The sequence below is a fragment of the Physcomitrium patens genome, chromosome 13 (assembly GCF_059467195.1).
Source record: "Physcomitrium patens ecotype Gransden chromosome 13, ASM5946719v1, whole genome shotgun sequence".
NCBI lineage: Eukaryota > Viridiplantae > Streptophyta > Bryopsida > Funariales > Funariaceae > Physcomitrium > Physcomitrium patens.
In genome coordinates, this window is record NC_143422.1 from 1,278,441 (window position 1) to 1,298,788 (window position 20,348).

The 20,348-nt window shown below is 36.7% G+C and overlaps 1 protein-coding gene across 1 annotated transcript; it reads left to right on the forward strand.

Annotated features, from left to right (window-relative positions):
* The first annotated feature begins 12,662 nt into the window (after nucleotides 1-12,662).
* LOC112290699 (uncharacterized) lies at nucleotides 12,663-17,597 on the forward strand. Its single transcript, XM_024537290.3, has 3 exons — nucleotides 12,663-14,816; nucleotides 15,243-15,972; nucleotides 16,157-17,597. The coding sequence occupies exons 1-3, from the start codon at nucleotides 14,445-14,447 to the stop codon at nucleotides 16,990-16,992; spliced, it is 1,938 nt and encodes a 645-aa protein (XP_024393058.1). The 5' UTR covers nucleotides 12,663-14,444; the 3' UTR covers nucleotides 16,993-17,597.
* The last annotated feature ends 2,751 nt before the right edge of the window (nucleotides 17,598-20,348 follow it).

Below are 20,348 nucleotides of genomic sequence, written 5' to 3' on the forward strand. Positions count from 1 at the left end.
AAAAAAATGTTTTTCCAGATATATATATATATATATATATATATATACTGATTATGATTTGTTTGTGTTTTTAAGCCACAAAACTGCAAGCTCTTCATCCACAAATAATTCTAATTCAACTTGACTAAAAAAGATAGACTGAGAAAATACAAAAATATACAAATACAAACAATGTAACATGGAATTCCATTCCAATATGTTGATAGAGACAATGAATATATGTCAATCCTTAAGTTCATGCCTTTTTTGATTTTGCATAACAAGTATCCAACTTGCACTTTGATATATATATATATATATATAAACAATTTGATGATATTAAAGATTAAAGCTTCAATAAAATATTCTGTCAATCTATTACTCATTGTATCAGCTGGGTACTTATTCTGCTACAGCCATTCCTTTTTGCCCTTGTTGGGGTCTTGTGAATAGACCTACATTCCAAATGGATATACATTCATTGAGGATACCTTTAGCAACACAACTGTAGTATAAAATATCATGTCAAATCACTCAACTTTGTTCCAGGAAACTGCTTACAAGAATCATTGATTTTTCTTGTCTTCTCTTCTGTTTGTTTGTTTGTTTTTTTGTTTTTGTTCTTGTTTTTTTTTTTTTTTTTTTTTTTGTGTTTTTTTTTGTGCATGTGAAATTTATGCTTCTTCTCAGCCTCCAATTTGGAACAATGTATAACTTGTGCTTATATGGTTCTCTACACATGGTCATTAAGTACATGCATATTGAATTTGGTCTATAATTTGATAGTTCAACAACACAAGAAGTATGGAGGTATGAAAGGTGAAGAAACATTGTTAATAATAGTAATAATAATAAACTTTAGTACTTTGCACCTGTGGTTGAATTTGTGGGTTATCATTTCAAGCTTTTCCACATGGTGGTGATGGTGAGAGTTTTTGGGGGTTAATTGTGGGTTTGGAAGTAACCACTGGATAATAGAAGTAAAGTGGGAAGTTGGGAACACTTTATAGTAAGGGTTGATAGTTTGGTATGTGCATAATCCAAAAAGAAACCAAGTTTATTTTCATGTATATGAATTGTTATATAAAAAAGTTATGCAATGTTGGATCATTGTTATCAAGGTTCCATTTGCAAACAATATAATTAAGTGTCAGGTACAATTACCTTTTAAAGCAAGCTGATGTGTTTTTTCATCAGTGCAATTAGCAATTATTTCTTTCAATTTTCAATATTCAGCTTTACTTCAATTTGAAGCAAGTGGCCACTAATGTTGTGTGATATGAATTTCTTAGTTGTAAAAGCTCTGCTACATGTTCTGAGTACATTTTAAATGTGTTTTTTTTAGTAAGAGAATAAATTCTTACCAATTATCTGAGATAATATTGATGATCAATACTTAACCTGCATGTTCTATATTTAAAAGATGTGGAATGAAATTCTGTCTAAACAAGATCTTCACATTTATCTCTACTCTTACATCCAAACCCCATGGTCAGCAATTCACTTTTAATTAATTTTATTTTTTTATGAGTTCGGTGGATGATTTGAAGTGGGCATCTCTCTCAATTGACAGTCTAAAATAGAAGGTGATTGGAACTATTACCACTAAAAGGCCCCTTCAAACCCTAAATAAGGTATCGTGTTGTGGTTTTATTCTTTCATTCCTTTTTCTTACACAAAAACTGGGTATGCTTTATACATTGATACAGTAAAACAAGGTACAAACTCAGCATCTTAACTCCTAATACCTATCAAGGCAAATGTAAAAGCAATGTAGCACCAATTAGTTATTTTGGTGTCCAAGAGTTTTAGCACCAAAATCAACAAATTCAAAAACTTCTACAAAACAAAAAAAAATTGACAGATTTTGGGAATCCAAAGAGAGTGAAATTTGGGCACTTATGTTTTATGTTATGTTATGGTTGTTTTGTTTTGTTTTATTTTTTCTTCAGATACAAAGCACCATGATTAGTCATATGTTCTGCAGTATACCATTTACTTGAAAAAGTGTGTTCAATTCCAATAATCACTTAGATTCTTATTTTCATCTAATTTAAGAATTTAGATGTTTCATGGCATCATGTTACCTTTTCATACATACTTATACACATTCATACACACATACACGCACATGTGCTTTAAAAATAAAACCATCATTTTGTGTTAAACCCTAAAGTCCAATAGTACTCCCCCCCCCTTTCAAATGTTATTTCCATTGCAATCTGCATGTCCACACTTTCCTTGAAGGTACTCCTCATTGGGTAGTACCCATTGTCTTTTATTTTTTTTTATTTTTCTTGAAAATTGTCGACCTTGGAAGGGGTGCCAAAACTGTGCTTTTGGAGGAAATGCTTGGAAAACACTTCTGATCCAAAAACCTCTTCTTTGGTACAAACTCTATGTATTTTTGAACCCAATTGGTGTAAGCCATACAACAAGATCATAAATTAACATAAATTTTCACATTCATTATTTTGTTGGGAAAATATTTGTTGATTTGAAAATTCTTTGGTGAACTAATGCCATCTCAATGATTCAATTTTTATCTTATTTTATTTTATTTTTATTATATTCATCTCAAACCATCCTCTAACATTAAATAGCAATTGTTGACCTTTAATTGTACTACATTCAATTCTTGCAAAATGACATTTGCAGTTACACAAGTAACTAATATAGGAAGCAACAAAATCAGAACTCTTGTGGTTAATATATAAAAATAATGCACCTTTGTTTATAAAATTTATGAACATTTTGAAATTCATTAACAAAATTTGGTGCAAGTCCTTACATATATTGATTGATTTCATGAATAAGTCAATGTATTGAGTATTTCAAATTACTTTTTTGTCATACTTGAATGATATATTATTTTGGTTGTATTTGTGTTTGATATATTTGATCAACAAAACAAAACAAGAAGTATCTAGTGTTTAAGAAAATGTTTGATAACTTAGAGAGTGTAGGAGTGGGGAACTAGCCCATGACACCAACTGAATAACAAGTCACTATGAGTAAGCATTTGACTTGTTTTTAGCTTATTACAAGTAATATCTGATAAAGATATTTTTCATATTACCAATATAAAGATATTGTAGCTACTAATAGTAGGATAATACTTCTGGATAACACAGGCAAAATGCAATATCGAGATCTTTAAGGAGAACATAAATATATAGCTAAAAGAATTATAAACCACATGACACTCCCTTATAAAACACACAAAAGCTAGCTGGCATACCACTCTGAAAAAATGAAGACAAGAATAAAAAGATCTCTCAAAAAGCAAACTTATTTTGACAAATTTGCTAAAATATGGATCATTGATGCAGAAATAGAAATAGTAAAAACGAATAGTGTTGTCAGAACATGGAAATACCCACTTCCTTAGACCCGTATCTCTTACACTACCCCTAAACCTTGAAAAAGAGCCCTGTCTCTTCACAAAACAGTTAAACAAAATATCTGCAGCAAGATGGTTCACCCCTTAATTTCCCCTGTGAAGTTGCAAAAACACGAGAATAAAAAATCACGCATTATTTCCGCTTCAAAATGTGTTTCAGTTGTGATTCAGAGACAGTGATGGAGGTTGTCTCACGCATGGCAAAGCCAGAGGCCAGAAGAAGCGCAGATAGACGCTACGGCGGAGGCGGCGGGGCGAGCGAGAGACAGAGATCGAGGCCGTGGCGAAGCGATGCTGTCAGGGCGAACGAAGCACACGATTGGACTCCATTCCTCCGAATTGCTGCCCCACGCTCGCAATGGACCACGCCGCTCCACAATCCCCTTCACGTGGCCAAACCCTAATTTAGAACTCAGCGTATCACCAGTTTTCCTCTTCCACTCGTCGCCTCGCCCGCGCCCCCCTTCACAGTTTTCATTTATAGTCCCGGTCGGCTGTTCCCGTCCCCTCAGTCTGTATTCCCATCGCACAGCACCCGTGGTGATGTCGTTCCATCTCGTGTGGAGGTCCGCAGAGATCAGTCCGAGGCCTACCTCACGTTCATTCGAATCGGTAGTTTTGTGTTGGAAACTTTTGCCTCCCTGAAGGCTCTTGAGGCGACGATTGTTGTCTTTCCGGCGTCGAGTTTCTACTGCACACGTCCATCACATCGATCGCGGGGCAACAAAAGGTTTAGGGTTTAGGGTTTTGAGGAATTGGGAGCCAGCAAGTTCCACTGAAACTTTTGATGTTCGACATCATGGAAACAAAGAACACACATCCTACGAAGTACCTCAAAATCAGAGCAAGAGCCCCAAAAAACTAAATAATAAAAAAGTGATATAGTTTACTTTTCAGTTGTAGCACTCGTAACAGTAGGTTTGATTGACACAATGAACGAAGGGTATGGGAAGCGAACAAATATATATATATATATATATATATATATATTAAATTCATTCAACCAACAAAAGAACTTGGCATGATTTGAATTCCTTCAATTTTGTTGTTTTGTAGAAATAACAATATTATTTACATGTCTAATATCATTATTGGTTTTCAAAATCATTATATATAACCATGTATGTATGTATGTATGTATGTAGCAAAAATAAATAGTATCAAAGGTAATGAAATAATTATTTTTACTTTCAAACAAACTTTTAAATAATATCACTATTAAAAAAATCTTTTAAGGTTATATTTAGATCTAAAATATTTAAAAGTATTTTTTAGTCATACCCTATCAAAAAACATAAGTCTAAAGATCAATTTAAATATAAAATTAATCTTAAAAAGCTATTATTCATATAAATATTTCTTGGCTGTAGCATTTGAGCATCCTAATTCTACATTGGTCTAAAACTTATTGCTTAATAATCATATTAACTCCGATTAGAGAAGGAATCATTTTCTTTTAAGAGAAATTTTTCTATAAACTTGAAATCAAATAAACAATATACATTTTTTCAGAAAAACTTAGACATATCCTAAATTCAACTCACAGTCAAATTAACGAGTCAATTTAACTTTTGTATCAGGCATACTTTATATGGTTTTATAAGTTTATTTAAAAATATTTAACAAATTAGCATAAATATTAAAAAATATTAAAAAATACAATATATTTTTTATATTATAACGTGAATAGATTAAAAAAATAAAAATAAAAATAAAAATGCACATAAGTTGAAACTGAGATGTTATATCAAAGTTGGAAATTAAAATAAGTGATAACTTTAATTGGTCTTTTATTTAAATATAAATATAAATATATATAAATAAAGTATATGTAGTCTAGTCAATTTATGTTTTTACCAACAATGTGGGCCTATATAGTAATTTTCTTAATATTTCTATGAGTTATTATATAATTAACTTGTATAAATCTTAAATTATTCCACTTTTTCTAGGATCCATGGTGGATAATACATCAAAATTTTTGGTAGAAGTAGCAATTATGTTTTATTAAAATCTTTGTTAGTTAATAAATGAAGGTGGCCAATCTATTGACATGTTGTATAAGGACCTTGTTTAAGTTAGTAAAAATGAACAACTAAAGGTAGAAAAAGTTTAAGATGTCTAAAGCTAAGCTAAAATTTGATGCAACCTTTACAACAACAAATTGGTGGGTTCTCTATTTTAGACCCTAGAACATGTGAGTTGATTTAACATTCTGTTAAAATGAAGCTAAACAATTATTTACTAAATAAAATGGTTTTAGTTTGTGTTAATAAATTCAACTATTGATACTATTAGATATTCAAAATAAATTAGAAATTGTATATCTTATTTTCAGGATTGATGAAAAAAAAATATATATATATATATATATATATATATATATGTATAACAAATTTACTAATCATATTTTTAGTTAAATTTTTATCACGATTGTTGTTAAATATCTAATTTTAAAATTTAAATTAAAAATATATAAGTATATATAATAATAAAAGTTTTATGATTACAATAATAAAATAATAAAATTTAAATTAAAATATGATAAAAAGTTACTATGTAAATAAAAAAACTAATTCTTAATAAATCAATTGATGCTTAAAATAGATATTTTAGATTCCACCAATGATCACTTTTGTATTTTTAATTTATGAAATTCATCTAACTTTAAGCATAATACCATATAAATAATTCCAAATAGTTTTAAGGAATTGATTTACCATCAAAATATAAATAAACAACAAAGTGTAAGTCATTAACAACTTTATTGCTAAACATAATTCGTAAGGTTATTATATTTTTAAAATTTTGCAATATGTTCTTTGTCTTACCTTTGCAAATTTAAAATATTATGTGTATATAATTTACCATTCTATTCTTTTTTGTTACAATAATTATACCAACTATAGCAATCATCATAAGATTTGTCATCATATGTATGTTGTTACCATGAATCTAAATCTTCAAACTAGTAAATATGTCTTCATGTTCAGAAGTCTTTTTATGGATTCTTTAGTAATATGTTTAAAAAATCATTATCAATTTTAATACTTTCAGAATTTGATATAAAGTATAAAATAAAATAAAATCTTTTAAAATATTATTGCTATTATTATTATGCAATCATATCCATCTAGTGAATAACAACCAAGCAATTATTTTCTCTGAAGGAAAACTCAACATTATTTTTTCATTTTTCACAATTATGTATGTATGTATGTATATAATCTTTGTAGAGATTTTTGTTAAAATAAGTATTGCAATAAATACATAAAGTACTGAGACTTGTAAAAGCTACAATAACTCACATTAGTATTGCTTTAGTCTTCTGTGAAATTTTATGGACTTCAAGAAGTGCAAGATGAAAGACAAGTTATTTGATTTAATATTGGTTTGGAAGCAAATAAAAATAGCATCTTAATCAAATTTTTAATGTGTCTGTTCTTAACAACTTAATATACTTTTAAAAGAAAAAGGAAAAACTTCCTAATTTCATATGTGTGTGTATATATACATACAAAAAGAAGGTAATTTTTTTATTTAAAAAAAGGCTAATTTAATTGACATTCAATTGGCAACATTGCTGATATGGTTTACCAGCAGAAATTGTAGTTTATGTATGTGTATATATATATATATATATATAGGAGAAACTTTACTTCTAAAAATATTTACAATATAATATATATAATGGTTTGTTACTTAATAATTTTATAACATTGTGTTTATGAATCTCTTTCTCTCTCTAAACCTTAAAGTGATCTATAATATCAAGAGGTTCCCAAAAAAATACATGTTTTCAATGTACGTATATGTATTTACATATATAATGAAGAGCATTTGTACTTACATCACAACAATAAGGTATATTCTACTGCCAACTTATTTTCCTTGCTCAGTATGAATTTCATTCTTAAAAATAAAGAGCAACGATAAAAACTTGAAAAACATCAAAACTTACGCTGTAACTTTAAATAGAATCAAAATGGAGGGACAAAAGTTTGAAAACAAAGGAAGGCTAGAATAAGCCGAATGCAACATCTGCATCGATTCAAGAGTAGTGTGAGAATTATGTGATGAAGGTTCATGTTTGTTTCAGAAGTTGTGTTAAAAGTAGTACTTTTAGTGTAAAATATGTGTTTTTGTGTGTGTGTGTTTGAGGGAGAGAAGGTGCTGCGTAAGTGGTGACGCATTCTGGGATGAGACAAATTAGCATGACTCGGAATGATGAGGATCATTTTTTCCTCAACATTCAGGAGGCGATCCTGCCGAGGAATCATTGCAGGGTGAAAGAACGTCAAGCTCACTCTAAATATAGAAGCAGGGAGGGAGGTGCACTCACTGTACAGCCCTTGGAATAGCAAAATACTCAAACTCTCATTTTCACATGGATATTTTACATTTGTATATCTATATACTCACTTGTAATATCTCAGCTAGATACAAATACATACAGCCACGTATCAATACACTGAACGCTTTCGATGCCGTCTCTCAGCGGACTGGCAAGCGACCTCTACCGCAAGACGACTTCAGCATGCGGCGCACGACAACTGGCGAGAGAGAGAGAGAGAGAGAGCGAGTGCGCGAGGTTTACTGTGGAGATTGTGTGGCGCTTCCCGGATCTTAGCTGCACACATCGAAGCTGCCAACATGATGGGAGCAATGAATGGAGTGCTATAAATACGTCACGAGAGCAGACGGAGTGTGTTTTAAAAAGAGCAAGAGGAGGAAGCCCAAGCAGAGGGAGAAGATTTAGGGTGGGGAGAGGTCAAGGGCGGTGGTGGGGTAGGGGGTGCCAAAACAGTAGTGATGGGCTTTTCTATCTTCACCGAGCATCCGGCTCAAATGCAGGATGCTTTTCGGCCAGACCCATTCCCGAGCCCATTTCTTCAAACAGGATCTCCGCGTTCCAATTCTGCCCCGAGGCTCATCCCACTGCAGCCAAGCTTTCTTCAAAATTCTCCCGTCCCAGGCTCGCGCCGTGGGATATATCTCCACAACCCGATTTGTACGTGAGTGGGTGTGCGTGTGTAGGGTTGGCATGCGGGCCTCCTGCTTCGGCGCTTGCACCACACAGCCAGTCCCAGAAACGAGCGAATAAGTTCCCGCATTCTTCCTCGACAAGGTGCCTGCTGCCCACAAATAATCGAATGCAACCCAGCTAATGGATTCCGATCAGATGCCGGCGAGAGTGGCCGTACTTTTGCCTCTTCTTCTTCTGCTGCTGCAGCTGCTTCTGCGTCTTCTTCTTCATCTTCTTCGTCCTCTTCCTCGCCTGTTCCCATTGTTATCATACGGCTGCCAGGCTGTGTGCTGGCTTGGGCGTCCCACCCGAGGCCAACGCTAAAGCTTGTGCTGGCCCCTACAGCAACTACAACAACAACAACACAGCCAACAAATGAAGGCATGGCTCATCGGGTTCCCCTCCCATTTCGCATTCAGAGCAGCACCTTTTTCCCCACACTCACCACTTCAAAAGCTGCCCCCATTCCAAACACAAAAACAAACACCTGATTTCTATCTATGGTACTTCTGACAGGATTACGACATGGCATTGCGCGTCCATTCATCCGTGGGAGGTAAAGTGGGTGCTGTCAGAGCACTTTTATTCCTCCCGAACATGTCCTATTAATACACATGCATATTCACACACATCCATTGTTGAATAATTTTTTGATTGTCACCAAGGACCCCTATGCTTACCTGTGTCAAATTTCTTGCTCTTGGATAAAAGTACTGTGGTTCTTTGTGTCACAACTTCAGTTGCAACATTTACACTGTAAAATAAAACCCAGAGATGTTTGTATAAATGCATACATTCCCACCTTGTAGTCTGTTTCTTTTGCAATCACCCAGGTGTTACTTTGATTGAGTGAACAAACAGGTTCTCAAATGGATTTTCACATTTCATTCTGGTTCACTTTCAATTTTCACATTCTATAGTAAAAACATAAGAGGAAAATCCCAAATTCCATCCATCACATAACCATGTTTTTTTTTTTTTTTTTTTTTTCGTTATATATATATATGTGTGTGTGTGTGTGTGCATATTTTCACAAATTTTATGCTAGTAATCACTACAATATTAAAAAAGTAATAAATAAATAAATAACTCTCATGTTTTAAGAAACCTTTTTATCTTATCATTGTAAATTCCATCCACAAGAAATCCAATATTTCTGTGCATAAAGTTGAGACAAGCTGTGTCATGTATACTTGCCCCCTACATGAGTATGCAATTCTCTGTGTTCAGAGCTTAAAAACAATACAATATTCTCACATGGGCACCTAATCCAACCACCAGTTAAGGGAAAGTATTATTTTCTTTGAAAATGCTGTGTGTTTCCAATTGACAAAGTTTTCTTTTATGTTTGATTATCAACCTCTGAACTCCATGTTTCATGATAAAAGCACACATTAAAAATAAAAAAATGTAAGTATTCTACACATTGAAGTCAATATAGAAGCCCACATGCACTGCTCAACAAACAAGCACATGACTGAGTTGTGGATGAGATTTTGGATTTGATTGTGCTATTGATTCTTAAGGATTAAAAGTAAATGTACATACCATGAAGTGCCTGATCAGATAAGAGTCTTGAATTGTTTTATAAAAAAACACCAGCCTGTTTGAGCTGCCACCCAATCAAGTTGCAAATGATAATAGTGTTATTATTGATACAATCACTACCACAAATGGCAACAAGAATATCAATCTAGGGCTTTGCACAACCTTATCCCATCAATTCACCATCTGTAGTCCTCTCCAGTTAATAATATATTTTTGAATGGTGTGTTTTGCCATCTAGTCTTGAATGTTCATTACACAGTTACAAACCATAATTGATTCATCCATAGTTTCCTTGTAAAATCAAACCAAACCAAGTAGAACAAAACAATGGAGTATTGAGCAGAGGATGAGAGGTTAAGTGCCAGCATAGTAGAGTAATTCCAGTGTGACCGTCAGACAAACATCATGCTCATCCTTTTTCATCCCATTAGGGTCCATGAAAGCAAGGGTGGAACTGGACAAAGAATAAATATAATGGTTGAAAGTTGAACTTTCTCTTTTGTTCATGCACCCACAACCTGTCAAAATTACTGTTTGGATGATGATATGCCTGGACAATTTACTTGAACCCATAGTGTATGACAAGAATTCAATGTGTTATTTAATGCTTGCAGACATGCTCAAAAAGGTGAAAAGGGAAAACCACCTAAACCTGTGATGTTACAAAATGATGCTATTCCTATATACAAATATATATATATATATATATATATATTTACACATATGGAATTGGGTGTTTTAAATCCAACTTAATCCCATCTGAGTAAGCTTCAAACATGTCCTCTCATGTCAGAATAAGCAATCTATCAATCTGGGGTGTTTTATTTTTGCCCCAGTGTTGGATCCATTTGAATATAATTTAAAACAGTGAAACATTTGTTGGTTAATACTTTAAAATCAGAATTGGGCATGGCATTGATGAGACATCAGAAATCAAACATCCAATGTTTACCAATTTGAAGTGCTTACAAACCAAAAAGTTTACCATTGAACAAAATACTAAGTGCAAGTCTTTGTTGTCAAATGAAAGAATCAGAATCCACGTTCTGTTTTTCTGAGCAGGATACAATACATTTTGTCTGCATCTACCTTCAATCAGACATCAATATTAGGTTGTTAAATATTCTCCAGCCTCACTATATACTTCAGATAACAGATTATATTTATATTTATATGCTTTAGTCAACAACAGGCATGTTACTAACATTTCATTGGCATATTCAATAAATCAACAACATTAGATATCGTTACATTCATTATTTCAGGAACAACCCACACCCCAACAACAAGTTTAATTGATCAAGGCACAATCAAAAAATAGTGGTGGCATTCTCTCGATCTTTTATTCTTCTTTGCCTTTGTCTCCCTTTATAGTACAAGACTCATACTAGAAACTGCAATGGGATAGATGGTAAAGAGATGCAGCTTGTGCACGAGGTAACTCCATAGATTTGAAGCACAAGGGGACATGAAAAAAGGAGCCAGTAACCGCAACAACAAACTCATAATGTTTTAGGGCTTCCAGTTCAGTCACACAACACACCCAAAACATGAAAAAACTATTCCATATTGACACGTATATTTTTATGAAAAAAACAGAAAAAGGAAAAACACAGCGGGCTATATATATAATGCATGAGAAGGAGACACTTCTGGGGGATCCGGGATTCCATAACGTCTGAAAATGTCCGCGGTAATAAAGGAGAAAAGGAGGTTTGGTTTTTTCTACATGAAGCAGCGCTGGAACATGGCGCTGGGGAGACAAAGTCATAGGAAGCACCAGCAAAGCTTCGAAAGTAGGTGGCACTCATTCAAAAAGCGGATGGGGGAGGGTGGCGAAGATGGTGGTGGTGCGGAAACCAACACCAGCTTCGGGGGTCCAAGGGCCATTTATTCAATTCTAAGACAAAAGCTCATAATGCGATGGTGTCAGAAACCCATCACGCAGAATCTAGCCTTGCGAGACCATGCGCCGTGTCCAGCACACACTTCTCCGCTGTGGTTTTGAAGCCACTGAACGGCATTTATAATTAGTTGACTCAGAATGGCGGAAGGATCAGATATTCACCCACTCCGGGTGGAAAAGCCCTCGTCTCCACCCCACTTGCCGCGGCTTTTGCCATGGGGTTGCGTGCCCTGGATTCCTTCCAGGGCACCTCACTCCTCGCCACACAGCCCCAGTCATGAGAAGGGGAGTTGAGGGGAAGCTGACAGGACAAAGGACCAAATGCGCCGTGGACATGAATGAACACTGTAGCTTTCAATGGCGACATCCACAATCGTTTGAGATTTCTGGCCATCTGGTGAATGTCCTATGCTTCAGTTTTTGTTTCATACTCTACAGGAAAGAAGAAGAAGAATTGAGAAAGTGCGAGAGTGCAGGGTAACGAAAAGGAATCCGTGGATGACCTGGAGGGTAGCAGTAAAAACAGTGTGGAAAGCAACTATGATTGAGGGAGGGAAGTGAGGAGGTGGGGAGGAGGATACGCGGGGGGCGATTGCGAGAGGAATCCATCGAAAGGGAGGAAAAAGGTAGAGGATGCAGTAGAAACGGGGATCCAGATCCATATTTGCAACTTTCGGCAGGCAGCCACTCGTGCTATTTGAAAAACTAGGAGTAATAATGGGAGCGTTACTTCACCAAGACGGAGGGACTAGAGTCTTGAAATAGGACTCATCGGCCTAGGAGACTTCCCATGTGGGGCCGCTCCGCCTCCAACTTCCTCCATTCTTATCCCCAGCCTCGCGCTGTCTGTCTGACATCCATTTAGGTTTATTCCAATGAACGTCCGCATTCGTCCGGAAGAGCCAAGCGGAGATGGTCTGTCTGGACCTGGGAAGTTTGCCCTTGTGCTGTTCCAGCGTGGGAGCTCCGAAACTCTAGAGCTTTCTTCCCGTCTCTCTCACACGAGGGCATCATTTGAGAGACCAGGGCACAAGTGCAACATCACTCATCCACAAACAGAGTTACAAACAGATTTCGCGAGAGAGAAAGTGGGAGGAGAGGGAGAGAGCGGTGTGCGATCTATTTTTCTTCTTTCAATTTTACGTTTCTTTATCGGGTTTATTTGGATTGTTTGTTTTGTGTGTGGAGATTGTGCGTTAGTTGGGCTGGGTTTGTTTGCACCTTCCAAGATGGCCACCAAGTGGCACATCTCCTCGCAGCTATGGACCTCCTGGCCTGCCTCATCTGCATCCTCTAAGCGCCTCAAGCAGCGCTGATCAAGTCAACATTTCTGTTATCTTTTTGTTTTGTCTTATTTTGTTTTGTTTTGTTTTTTGAATTTTGCCTTCTCTCTCTCCTCCTCCTGTGAACCAGTTGTAGTTTGTGCGGTAGCTTGTAGTTTTCCTAGGGTTGGCAAGGTTGACTTTGCACCCGCGCGTATGTGAAGGATTGGAGTGGAACCTGTGTAGTGCTTTGAGCGGGGGCTATCGTTTCAGGGAGCGCTGCGCCGAAATGCCAAAGTGATGTTTCTTGACGGCGAAGTAAGTAGATCGATGATGGAATTGTTGAAGACAGGTAGGTAGTGAGGTGGAGGGAAAGCGTTTCAAGAGCTGTATTCTGGCCGTTTTGTGGCTCTTTTGCGAATGCAGTGCCTGCTACCAAGGGTGCAGCATCCCAAGTATCCACTGGTGATCCGTGGCGGTGGCGGCATAGGAGACGTAGCACGAGGAAGTGGTGGTGATGGTGGACTGCACAAAGAGAAGCCCTTCTGGAGTGGTGCGGTAACCCTTAGAGCAGCCGAGGATAGTGGTTCGAGGATTTTTATTTATTTATTTGTTATTTTTTTTAATGTGTGTAGGCGGTGGTTTGTCTCTGGCAATCCTGAAGCTTGAGGAAGCCAACGCTGTTTAGTTGCTTGGGTCCCCGCTCCCCTCCCTTTTTTGATTTTATCAGAGGAACTTGCACTCTGTATTCTCCCCATCTTTCCCTTGGGGATCTCTGTAAGCTCTCATTTTGCACACGTACGAGTTGTTCTTTGGCCCCTCTGTACTTTTCAGTCGAGATTACAGGTAGAGTTTATGTCCCAGGAGCATTGGAGACAATGAGAAGAATGCGATTTCTCTGACATCTTGAAATCTTGAAGAGCCAAGGAGAATCGCTCTATTCAACAGTTTTTCAGAAAGGACAAGTAATCTCGGGATCGTCTTTCAAGAGGTTTCAGTTTCTTCCTATGGGTGCCCAAGGTGAAGTCAAGTATTCGAATGACTGATCAGGTCCTCAGTATTTTGAAGGCACAAGCAGATGTGCGAAGAGATTTGCCTTCTTAGAGAATTGACGCTGGACCACTTTTGTTGGTAACGTTGTTTTCAATATAGTTGTGTCGCCAGCTACCATTATCACTCAGAAGGAAGTTCCCCAGGATCTTATTGGCTGAGTACATCACCTTGGTTCGTGTTTCTTGATCTCCGCTGATAGAAGCCCTTCACTAGGACGGTGAGTTTGGAGAATAAAAACGACGACGACGACTAATAATCGAAGCATATATGTCTTCCGACAATCTTAGTGAAAGACGCGAAGGTTTGCTACTTCCTTCAGCGAATCCAAAGTTTTGTCAGGGAGTGGGTAGGTGGATTTTGCAGGATCAAGCAGTGTCTGACTTTGTTTACCAGAGGCTGCCTTTAGGAGGTGAGGGTGTTGCTCTGGATGTGGTGGAGCAGGCAAGTATGCCACACCCTTGTGATTGGACACTGGGTGTACAACCAGGCTGCCCGAAGGCATCCGTGGATCCCCAGATCAAACTTTTTGGACAGACCATAGGCGTGGTTTCAAGCCGCGCTGATGCAGGTGCCGATGCAGGAGTTCTCAAACCAACGAGTGCTAGTCCGCCGCGAGGCACAGCGCCGTTATCCAAGCAGGTATGCCGTTTCTTTTCTGTAGCCAAAGCATATCCTGCTATGTGGCCTCTCTTGATCGAGCTCATTTTCTTTTCTCTCCGGGATTGTATGTGAAATGAGTAGAGTTTAGGGTACTGCAACGGGGACTTTGGGCTTGTGAATTCGGAGCATGAGTTGTCAGCATGTTGGCACAAGTGTGAGACTTTCAGTACGCTTGAAACCATTTACCTTGTTTTAGGGTACAAAGGAGATTTTAAAGTTACCTGCTCAGTAAAGAAGTGATTCTTAGGTCTTTAGGAGAGTGGTCAGTCTGTGTGGGAGTATTCCCAGCGCTGCGATTGTGTTCTCGTCTTTCTCTTCCTGATCTTGGTCGTATCATTGTTCACCGGTACGTTTATCAGTGTGTGATACTGACTGATGATGTCCTGAGTGAATATCGTGTTTCAGGATGGAGGGGACAGTGTGATCCTCAGGGATGAGAACGAAGGTGGAGTTGTCGAGAATCTCAGAACTGCCAGAAGTAGCAGCAGAGACGAGTTCTTGCAGCCTCTAAAGTCTTCTGAACTAGTTTCAGGGAGTAGATCTCTTAATACGGGAGTCTCTCTCGGTCCTAGTGATAGTGAAGGGGCTCATTCAGATGAGCTCAAGGACCAGGGTGAAGTGGATCACAGTCAATCTGTGGGTGATGACAAGCACCTTCAGAAACCTGACAAAGTGGTGTCTTGCCCGCGATGTGATAGTCTGGACACGAAATTCTGTTACTATAACAATTACAACATCAACCAGCCGCGTCATTTCTGTAAAAACTGCCAACGGTACTGGACTGCTGGAGGCACTTTGCGGAACGTACCGGTGGGAGCCGGGAGGAGGAAGAATAAACATGGTGGAATGCAGCGGGATTGTCCTGAAGCTTCTGTTAACTGCTCAATCCAAAGTGACTCCGGCGATTCTGCCTCCCAGTTGCTGTCCTGCGCTCTTGGATCACCAACGAGTCAGAAAGCAGGTTCATCCCTAAAGCATGCACAGCCCAAAAGACTGGCTGGACAGGGCTCTCCTATGCGGAGCTCTGGGTTCGGCCAAGACAATGGGATAAGCATTTCACCCCCATATTCGCTACATCAAAATTCACGCCTTCCTTTCCAGTCGTTCTCGCTCAGCCAAGGATTTATGCCTTCAGGTCGTTGTTTCATCTAGACTTTCTTTTCAGTTGTTCATGTGCAAATCATGACATTTGGAACTTCGTGCTTATGGTTTTGTTGTGAGAGGTCTCATGCAGTACTATGCAGACTATTTTGAATGACATCAATGCGTTTTCAAGCGTAGAAGTAATTATTGCTCATCATCATTGGCCAATTTTGCAGCTGTAGAAGCGAGTACAGTGGGAAGTTCTGATTCAGCATCCATCAGTTTGGGGCAGAGGCTTGCACGGTGCCCTTCAGGAAATGGATTTGACAAAGATTGCAGTAGATCCTCACTGAACGGGCAAACGCAGGACACTCATAGCCTGTTATCAAAACAATCTGCTTACAATTCATCAGCGTTACAGCTCGAGGCGACTTCTGGTATGTACAGATTCGTCCTCCCATCCAGCAGCAGCGGTTGGGCTGGAAATGGTGCATCTGTAGGGTTCCACAGTGGTGAGTGGCCTCATGGTTATCATCTTGAATTGGGCGGCAAACACCCTATTTCTCATTCGTCGCAAGGTGTCTCATATTCTACTCCAGATGTCAGGGCTAGTTTGAATGCTATTCAGACGTTGCCCCCAACGTCGTCTTGGAGTCCCACTCTTGTGCAGTCGGGAGCAACACAATGGGGTGCTGATGTGGGTCATGTGCATAACCCTCCTCAAATGGCTGCTTCAGTGTGGCCTCGTAGTCAATCCATGGTGCCTAGTGCTGCCTCGGTTGGGCAGGCTCCTGTTGCTGCTCCAACAACTCTCGGCAAGCGTGGTTTGCTTGAGGAAGGCAGTTGCGAGTGGCCTTCAAAATGTCTACGGACAGATGACTCCAAGAACTTGAATACGTGGGCAATGCCTGGGAAGAATTCAACTGAGGTTATGAACGGTGGGAACGCCTTGAGTCTTTTTCGCCCAAAGCTAGAGCTTGCCGTAGCTTGTGAAACGAAAGACAGTTTCATGACTAGGCACCTCACCACTGTGGCCGCAGCAAGGTCAGGACCCTTTCAAGTGACGATCTGAGTGAACCTTCAGATGCGCACTGGTGGTTAATATCCTGGTGCATGATCTTGCTGATGCCCTTCCAATTTCTTCTTTGGTTGTTCTTAAAATGTGGTGTAGTTGACTTCGGACGCTCCTTTGTACGAAGGAGGCTTTCGCTTGTCTTGATTTCAGCGTATTTTTTTGAGTGGTATCTATGTCGGCATACCAGGTCACTTCCAGTTTTGACTGTCATAGTTTTGTTACAAGATTCCCATGTTGCCGTTCCCACACATAGTGCAGTGACTGGAGTAATGTCGTAGTTAACATCTCTATTTGTTTAAATGAGGCGGCAGCTGTTCACTCATATAATCTGAAGAGAGCGGATGTTCAGAGCTGTATGATCTGCTGACCTTGGATATCAGTTTCTTTACGTATGTTCGGCTTGGTAATTTGTAATTTTGTGCCTCCTGAAGGAGGAGCTGATGCGCAGTCGGGATACAGGTGGTTTTTGGACCCTTGCGAACTGCAGTAGGAAAGGCAGTTTTAGTCAGTTCCTACGCAATCACTGTAGAGGCTTCTCGAGGAGACACTGAACATTGGCAATACCTTTATGCAACCTAAATATATACATATCTTTATGGCTACTTTGATGTGTTGCTTGTTTTGTTCGTTCCTTGCTATCTCTATGACCAACAATGTTAGGTGAATGTACGTACATTAGTTCCAATCGGACATTCCGATCTGGACACTTGTGTTTTCTGCTTCAAGACCCCAACCCCGTTGAGCATGGGGTTTCTTGTGATCACATTGACGAGACTTGGAGTTTTACTGAGGCGCTTTTGATCTCAGATTTAACTTTAGAAAGCAAGAGGTACACTAAGAACAATAATGTAGTCAATTATGTAATCGTCTCTTTCCCCCTCTTTCTCTCACACTCGATCAGATTGCCAAGTCCAAGATTTTGCCTTCGTGGCCTCATCCAGATTTCTGCACTATCTTGGCTTGTAGAGTTAAGGAGAATTGTATCAACAACTATGTGTTACGGACGAAAATTTGTTGGGGGGGTTCATTTAATTCTTGTCGAATAGTTAGGGATGTCCCAGTTTTTGAATTGATTGCTTTCCTTGTAGTCTTGAGACATTGAACTTGAATTAAGGCATATTGTTACAATTACAAAATACACCAGTGTACATTAGTGGGTGTAAGAGTAAGAGATAGCAACAGAGAAAAATTTGCAGAGAATTGAGGGGTCAGCAGCAGGGAACCAACACATAAATCACTAGAGTATGTAATTTGTTAGCGGAATAGGGGGAATACGGTCCATCATTTTAGGACAAAATAATAGCATTAACAGTGAGCCCAGAAGTCATGCAGTGATGCAATTGAAAGGGATTTTTAGATTCTTTTATACTGTTGTAGAGGAATTGACAAGGGGCATCAACAATTCTTGATTTTACTCTTGAATCATTAGTCTACATGAATTTTCTCAAGAAAAAATCTCTACACCATTCTCCTACTCTAATGTGTACAATTGATGCATATCTATCACATTTATTAGTTTTTTTTTATGCATTTTATTCTAAATTATCTAAAATTATATGTCACTCCTTGCTCCTTGGTTACTAATTTTCTAAATTGTTGCTCCTTGCTTGCTTACTTATTAGTTTTCTAAATGTCACCCTTGGATAATCCTAGAGTAGGCAATGTTTATTGACATGTTCAAATTTGGAAGATGGTTTGTTAAAGCAATATATTACTTACTACAACAACTTGACTATGAAAATTTTCTTTATAAAATTTTTGTTTCAAATTTTAGATCCTATTGGTATATTTTGCTCAAAATTTTATTTGTAGAGGTTTTGGAAAGAAGCTATATATTATAATTAATAAATAAATGTTATTTTTGTTATTTAATTTGGTTTAGCAACAATATTGTGATTAATTCTTGATATGCTATGAATATAATTGGTACTTTATTTTTCTTTGGATTGTTTACAATTGATTCAATAGATATACAAAAAATATACTTATTTTGTAATTCTTATTTTAATTTTATGAAAAGATGCAAATTGTGACAAAACATATAATTTGTAGCAAGACCAAAATCTACTAAAACCTCATCCAATGCATGATATAAAAATACAAAGTTGTGTTTATATATATTGAGACATTTTGTTGATCATTCCAACTTAATTTATTTTAAAAAAAATACTAAATAAAAAAACCATAAGTAAAAATGATAGTATGTTAACAAACAATCATATAATTATTAAGATATTTTTATTTAATTAGATACTATAATTTATGATTTAATATTATCTATTTTTTTGTAGTTTTGAAAAACATCTTAAAAATTATAATAGCTCATCTTATGATTTAATAGTATTACTAACTTATTAAATACTATCTATTATGACTTTATGATTTATTTATTTATTTAGGCTTAGTTTTGTTTGGAAGAATGATAGCAAAACAATATCATTCCACTAGTATTACTTGTTGGAAATTAAAATTTATAATACTTTTATAGAAACACAATTATATTAATAACATACATATATTTTAGAAATATTATTAAAAGAATTTAATATAAGAATTTAAATGGCGATTTATAAGAATAAAAAATATCATGTAAAAGTAATCTAAATAAAAAATAATTTCTTTCATTATTATTATTATTATTATTATTTCTAATACAATATTTTTGAAATCTCTTTCTTTCTTTCTTTCTTTCTTTCTATATATATATATATATATATATATATAGTGGTACCTTTCCTAATTAATAATCTTGGTAGATAGAAGTTTTATTATTTATGTGGAATTATATAATTTTATAGTTTTTTATTGCCTTCTTCATGTCCCTTTACTAGTATTATAACTAAGAAAATTATAGAATTATAAAGAGCTAAAAAAAAATCAATATCAGTATAAGTATCAACATTGATAAAGGTTAGTAGCAAAGATGTGTTGCAGAGTAATCTTATTTATGACTAACTTAAAATCTATCTCTAATTCGAATACTTAGAGAGAAAAAAATTGAATAGATTTTGAGGATATCATAGATTCTCATTATAGATTTGATAGAGATAAACAAAGATGCAATGACAATGGTGGAAGGAGAAGAAGTGAAATGAGATTGCAATCATTTGTAATCTCATTTTAATCTCAAACTATTAATGTTGCTTCTTTTGTAAAGATATTAATGAAAAAAACCAAGACAAGGTATTATATTGCAAGATGATTGATTGAAGTAAATTATGTATTTGGCAATAGTAATGAGGTGATTTAACCATTTGGGACATTGCAACTCATGGAACATAATAAGATATGTACCTAAAACATGTTGCAATAATCAACACAATGTCATAACATTTTGTGGCTAATCACTTGAG

Bases quoted from the DNA above. Each gene is read 5' to 3' on its own strand.
- LOC112290699 (XM_024537290.3), top strand. From the start codon at position 14,445: ATGTCTTCCGACAATCTTAGTGAAAGACGCGAAGGTTTGCTACTTCCT. The intron at 14,817-15,242 runs GTATGCCGTTTC...ATCGTGTTTCAG, and splicing joins CAGCGCCGTTATCCAAGCAG to GATGGAGGGGACAGTGTGAT. The intron at 15,973-16,156 runs GTCGTTGTTTCA...CCAATTTTGCAG, and splicing joins CCAAGGATTTATGCCTTCAG to CTGTAGAAGCGAGTACAGTG.